Here is a 6,138-nt window from a genome sequence, read left to right on the forward strand (position 1 = left end):
ATCTGTTCAAAGAAAAATAAAGTGTAGATGTTATAGTAAGAGGTAGATCATTTTGACTTGTAACTTGCATGCTGAAAAAGTGCGTGCACCCCTGATATACATGTATAACGTACATAAAGTTGAGAATCTACAATTTAAATAGTCATGAAAATAAAGAAAGCACATTGAATGGTGTGTCCAAACTTTTGCCCTGTACTGTACACCTATAACGCACATAAATACACACTCATATTTTTTTTTATAACTCTCGAAAATATATATATATATATATATATATATATGTATATATATATATATATATGCGCTATATTTATAGTAGGAGGTAGGGCTTTGGGGCTTAGGAATTTTAAATTATTGCTGGCTGAAAAAGTGTGAGCAAGGAGAATAGAATTTCCCCTCTAAAAATTTATGGTAATCTGATAATCAGTAGTTTTGATTCATTTAATAATTGTGAACGATACTTTATAAACAAGTCATCTTTTATTGAGAAGTATTTCTACTACAATTTTGAACGGTCTATTTTCAACATGTGATAATTGTCACCATCTGAACTGTTTTTGATGCATGATAGAAAAGTGTCATGGAAGCTTATCGTTAAAGCATTAGAAGCCTAACTTGAGACCTGCTTGGATGTGAGTATTTACACACTTAAACAGCTGGAGGTATAGGACGTCTGGTGCGGTATATATGAACAGATCTCAAGTTAGGATTCACTTCTTTACAGTCAAATATATGAGGATGCGTTACAACCCCTCTTTACCTAAAAGCTACCAATACTTCCAAGTGCAATTAAAAAAAAACCCTTAGAGTATTTCAAGTAGACTTTTTCTGCTTCTTCTTTTCTGCCTCTTCCTCTTTTTCCTTTTCGATCTCGGCCACCAGGGTTTCAATCTCCTTGGATTCAAGGATCTGATGACAGCCAAAGAGGCACTCATTACGACACATACAAAACTACTAAAATGTAAAAGTGAAGTCACATAAAATTGCATGATGATCACCTTGAGTGGCTGATTCCGTCTGATGACAGCAAGTTCAATGTTTTTCCCCCCTGACTGGACAACCTATAGAAGAAAGATATCATGTGACAAACTGGACTCAAGATGCCTCCTGTGGGGGATTGGCTGCGTTCGTAAATCTGGGCAACACTCCAACATGGTAGGTGCGGTAATGCGCCTCAAAGCTGGTTGCCACTTGACTCCCGCCACCCGCAAGAAGAAGAAAACGCAACACCAACATACAGACATGTCTGCAGTGTACCCTGGTGAAGTTAGTTTCAGTTGAACTTTGGATATTCGGCTCTGCAGCTACAGCGGTAGTTCCCTCTCACTGTGCCCGGACTGCTGTGTCATAGTGCCGAGAGTTCGTATGGGAAGTGCTGCTGGACAGTGGCGGAACTACGTGGCGGCCAATGGTGGCTGTGGTCACCCTAGGTCACTCTGTGGCCACCCGACTGGCCATCTAGATATTTCAGGTATCAACTTATTGCCACACCTGCTGTATGTGAGTAATGGTCTAACCTTGGCCACCCCAATAAAAATTTATGGCTCAGCCAATGCCGCTGTAACGCCTGGTTGATTATACTAGGGACCGTCAATAAATTGTGTTGAAGAGAGTTTGTAAAAACAAAACAAACAAAAAAACAACACAAATTGATCTATAATCATGCCATGGTTAGTCCTACCCTAAAAGTATTTTGCACACCCATTTTTTTGCAATTTTATCTTTTATTGGATTAGGGACCTGGCTCAGAGGTTTCTTACAAAAGTCAAACAATATTGTTGGTCATGGTGTGTAATAAAAAAGTAAATTCAGCCATACCTTGGTTGCATTGTTTTTATGCTTTGAAGAGCTATTTTCAACCATATTCAATTCCACAAATTCATGTTTGGAACAAAAGCCTATTATTAAAAAAAAAAAAAAAAAAAAGAAAGAAAAAAGATCGGATCAGATCGGCAAGAATATATAAAAAAAATCGTAAAGAAAGCCAAAAAATGTGAATGTGAATCTGGACATCCCTTTTTTTTACTGAATGAATGCATTTGTGGAATCGGGACATCCCTAAGATAGACACACACACACACACACACACACACTTTAAATTTTATATTGTATGAATATTATAATAATGTGTTATAATAATATAAAGTATTTAAGGTGCATTTTATTTTTATTTATTTTATTTTCCATTTTAATCTGTCATTAAACTGTCATTCTGCTCCGGCCGGAACTCAGGGCTGGCTGGACCAGGCAGGTTACACTGGTGCTGCGACCTGGATGAGAGTGGGTGTAACAGATGCCAGCTGGTTCAGCTGTGTGAGAGTAAATTGGTAAACCTCACTTCCTGAGTCAAGAGTTAAGAGTCATTCTGGACATCAACTTGACAACTACGTAGCTCGGGCTTTTAGCTCAATGCACTGGCGAGCGCTATGGACTCTCATTCTGCAGACCATGGTTAGAGCCCGGGCGGAAAGCACGTCGAGCTTGACCAGGTGGGTTACATAAGGTCACTGATGTAGTGAAGCCACTGAGAACATTGTTCTACCTAACCAAAAAGTGTTTGAGGTTTTTTGTTGTCTTTTTTTCCCATTAAACTCATCCAAACATGCCTTTTTGGACCTTGCAAACCGTTCCTAAAAGGTTGGAACTATGGCATTTCCAAAATGTCCTGCTCGGATGAAGAATTATAATTAAGGTTGATGAATTTTGTCTTTATAGTGTATAATACTGCCTGGTATAGATTTACACATTACACATTTAACTGACCTCAAGCAAAGCCTTGATTGCCAACTTGATTGCCTCATTGTCTCCAGCGATGGCTTCATCTGTGTAGTTCTTCTCCAGAAACTCCCTCACAGTTTTGGCACTACGGCCAATTGCGTTTGCCTAAAACACAAGCGGGAAATAGCACGCCAATTTCATAATTGTTCAGCACTTGGGACATGCTGCATTAAAACCAAAAAGTTCCTCACCTTCCAGGCATGGTAGGTTCCTGATGGGTCTGTCTGATACAGCCTGGGGGTGCCATCATAGTCGAAGCCCACAATCAAAGCGGAGATGCCAAATGGCCTACGACCATTGCTTTGAGTGTAACGCTGAAATACACATCATATCATGATGCAGGCACACAAACTGATATGAATCTTCAAACCTGAACTATTGAGCCAGAATATAAAAACCCTGTAATACACAGTGGTGTGAAAAACTGTTTGCCCCCTTCTTGATGTCTTATTTTTTTGCATATTTATCCCACTTAAATGTTTCAGATCAAACAAATTGCAATATTAGTGAGTGACGACACAACTGAACACAAACACTGCATGATATCAAATACAAATACAGTCATGGAAAAAATTATTAGATTATTATTGTTTCTTCAATTTCTGGTTCATTTTAATGCCTGATAGAACTAAATGTACCTTTGTTTGGAAAAAATATAACAATGACAACAAAAACAGCTCATAAGAGTTACATTTTTTGGCAGTACAATGCTATAGCTATTCATGTAGGAACTTAAGTGATTTTGGTTATTATCAAGAGCTACAGTATATTTTTTATCATCATTATATTTGTCCGAGCAAATGTACCTTTAGTTGTGCCAGGCATTAAAATGGATCGATAAACTGAAGAAACAAGGGTGGCCTAATCATTTTTTCCATGCCTGTATAAGCAATTAAGAAGACGTATTCAATATGCAGTATTATACACTGGTCACGAGGTGTGAGTAGGTGAAACATACAAGCGCCAGACTTGATCCCCGGAACAACAGGCTTTTATTGCAGGTTTGAATGATCTCACAAGAGGCACGATAATAACAACGTAATAATCAGTGTTGCAGCCGCACAACTCTGACCCCCTGACGTCACTTCCTGTCCATATATCCAGAACACATTCATTGCAACACACACGAGCAGGAGTTTTATTTACGTGTTAAATGGCTTATTTTCTCTGATTATATCTGCTACATTGCGTAATTGGAGTGTCAAGGTGACTATATGGCTGTTATTTCATGTCTAGACGACATGAGAGGAATAATGTTTAAAAACATATTTAGATGGTGGGAAACAGGTTTTCTATGCTCTCACTCTGTAAATATTCCATCTACAAAAGAAGGAAACCTACTTTGTGGAAATTCACTTATCACGGTCGGGTTTGGAACCTATTAACAGCGATAAACAAGGAATTAGTGTAATGTGAATATGTTTTATATTCAAGTGTATATATTCAAGTACTCAAGTGTATATATGAATATACACTTGGAGCAAACCGTTAATGTAAATCAAATTGTCAAGACAATAATTCACTCATAACTTTGATACCAAATGACGACGTGTCTAGCAGCTAGCACACTCATCACTATGGTTACTGATGGTCAAGTAAACATTAGTGAAACATTCCATTGTCTCCTCCTAGCTTGGCACTAAAATTGGCAGTTAAAGCTCGACAAAAGTACTGCGATCCATTGCTTTAAATGGGAGCGTGTGACATCACACACGTTTACAGTTTGACCACCACACTATTCTGTGACTTTTCAGTCACCACTATTCATTGAAAATCTGGTTTGGCTCCAGTGTAGTAACCGTAAGAACAGTTGAGCATAATGTAAATGGTAATATTAAAAGCACCTGTTTCAGGGTGGCGATGTAGCGTGTGATGTATTCAACAGTGACAGGATCCTCCACAGTTAACCTGTGGCTCTGACACTCGACCCGCGCTCTGTTTATCACAATGCGAGCGTCAGCCGTTAGTCCTGAAAGATCAGCAACGAAGAATTAACTACATTAGTACACACGACAAGGACAACATATTTTTTTTATGTAGAAATAACTGTTATTACCTGCAAACGCCATGCAGACGTGCTCGTCCAGGGCGCATATTTTGCGGACAGTTCTCTCCTCCTGAAGCTTCGCTACAGATTTTTTCTCTACTCCGAGGACGACAATGTCTTTGCCCCTGATTCCCACCTGCACACAAAACACACACGCACACACATTACAACGCAGGGACGTGCTTCTATGAACTTTAGTGTTGATAGCTTGGACGGTGTTGACATTCATTTAAAATCACCTCTCAGTAGTTCACATGCTTATCTTTCATACAATGTGTCAATTAGAATCCGACTTTTCTTATCACTATTCTAAAAAATATTCATATCTCGCACCGGCTTTGTGGAAACTGAAAGCTGTGGCAGCATGACACAGCGACTAGATGCTACCTTAAGCCATTTCATAAATACACATTTTTACATCTAAACACGCATCTATAACATCAGATCAACAGTAGATGTTATATTAACATAGTCGCAGTATAAGATAATATAAACAGTTAACTTCACAACAGAGGGGCAAGTGACTGCTAGCTACAAGCTAACTAGCTAAGCTTTGGTTTAGCCTTCAGTTTCAATTTGAGAACTCACCGCAGTGGAGCCTTTCTTTACAGCTTCTTGTGCGTACTCCACTTGGAAGAGATGACCATCCGGGGAGAAGACGGTGATAGCTCTATCATATCTGGCCGCCATAGCCTCGCAAAACACGTACAATGACAATAAAAGAGAACACTTCAGCCAAATGATTCAGCTAGTTTAGCTACTCTACTCGAACGATGCCGCTTGTGGAAAACAGCGCATGCGAATGAACTCTGAACCCGGATCTTATTAACGCCATATTTCGTAACTAGTTGTTTTGTCATTGTAATAACGCTATTTTGTGTGCATTTACGAAATAATATCATATTATATTTTCACTTAAAATTATTCTTTGGTTAATATATACATGTATCTTTATTTGTAAAATTGAGTGTTGAGTTGACGGAAATGCAAAAAAAAACTAAACAAACGATTAATGAATATTTTTTTTAATAGTATTTCCTATTTATTTAATATTTCCCCATATCGGCAGTAAAAACTAATATTACTAAAATATTGTTTTGTTTCCCTTTTTATTCAGCAGTCCATTTCTGCTGCCCTTTGGACTGTTTCATTCATGCACTATAGGGGAAACAGGAATACTGTAATAATTGTGCGTGTATATTAGTGTTGCGAATACATTAACAAACATTATTGCGTTAAGTATTGTGAATAATACAGGATTTTTATAAATAATATTTATCATCGTGTATGCATTATGAAGAAATTATTTGAAA

General features: G+C 38.0%; 1 protein-coding gene across 1 annotated transcript; it reads right to left on the reverse strand.

Moving 5' to 3' along the window:
- Positions 1 to 453: 453 nt before the first annotated feature.
- Positions 454 to 5,627, reverse strand: psma8 (proteasome 20S subunit alpha 8). The gene is made up of 7 exons (XM_054767291.1): positions 5,414 to 5,627; positions 4,835 to 4,961; positions 4,623 to 4,747; positions 2,970 to 3,092; positions 2,764 to 2,883; positions 999 to 1,061; positions 454 to 909 (listed from the first exon to the last, which is right to left on the reverse strand). The coding sequence occupies exons 1-7, from the start codon at positions 5,513 to 5,515 to the stop codon at positions 814 to 816; spliced, it is 756 nt and encodes a 251-aa protein (XP_054623266.1). The 5' UTR covers positions 5,516 to 5,627; the 3' UTR covers positions 454 to 813.
- Between the last annotated feature and the right edge of the window lie 511 nt (positions 5,628 to 6,138).

Source organism: Dunckerocampus dactyliophorus, chromosome 2 (genome assembly GCF_027744805.1).
Source record: "Dunckerocampus dactyliophorus isolate RoL2022-P2 chromosome 2, RoL_Ddac_1.1, whole genome shotgun sequence".
NCBI classification, from domain to species: domain Eukaryota; kingdom Metazoa; phylum Chordata; class Actinopteri; order Syngnathiformes; family Syngnathidae; genus Dunckerocampus; species Dunckerocampus dactyliophorus.

Bases quoted from the DNA above. Each gene is read 5' to 3' on its own strand.
- psma8 (XM_054767291.1), bottom strand. From the start codon at position 5,515: ATGGCGGCCAGATATGATAGAGCTATCACCGTCTTCTCCCCGGATGGT. The intron at 4,748-4,834 runs GTAATAACAGTT...CTGATCTTTCAG, and splicing joins CGTCTGCATGGCGTTTGCAG to GACTAACGGCTGACGCTCGC. The intron at 3,093-4,622 runs GTGCTTTTAATA...TGTGTATTTCAG, and splicing joins ACATCGCCACCCTGAAACAG to CGTTACACTCAAAGCAATGG.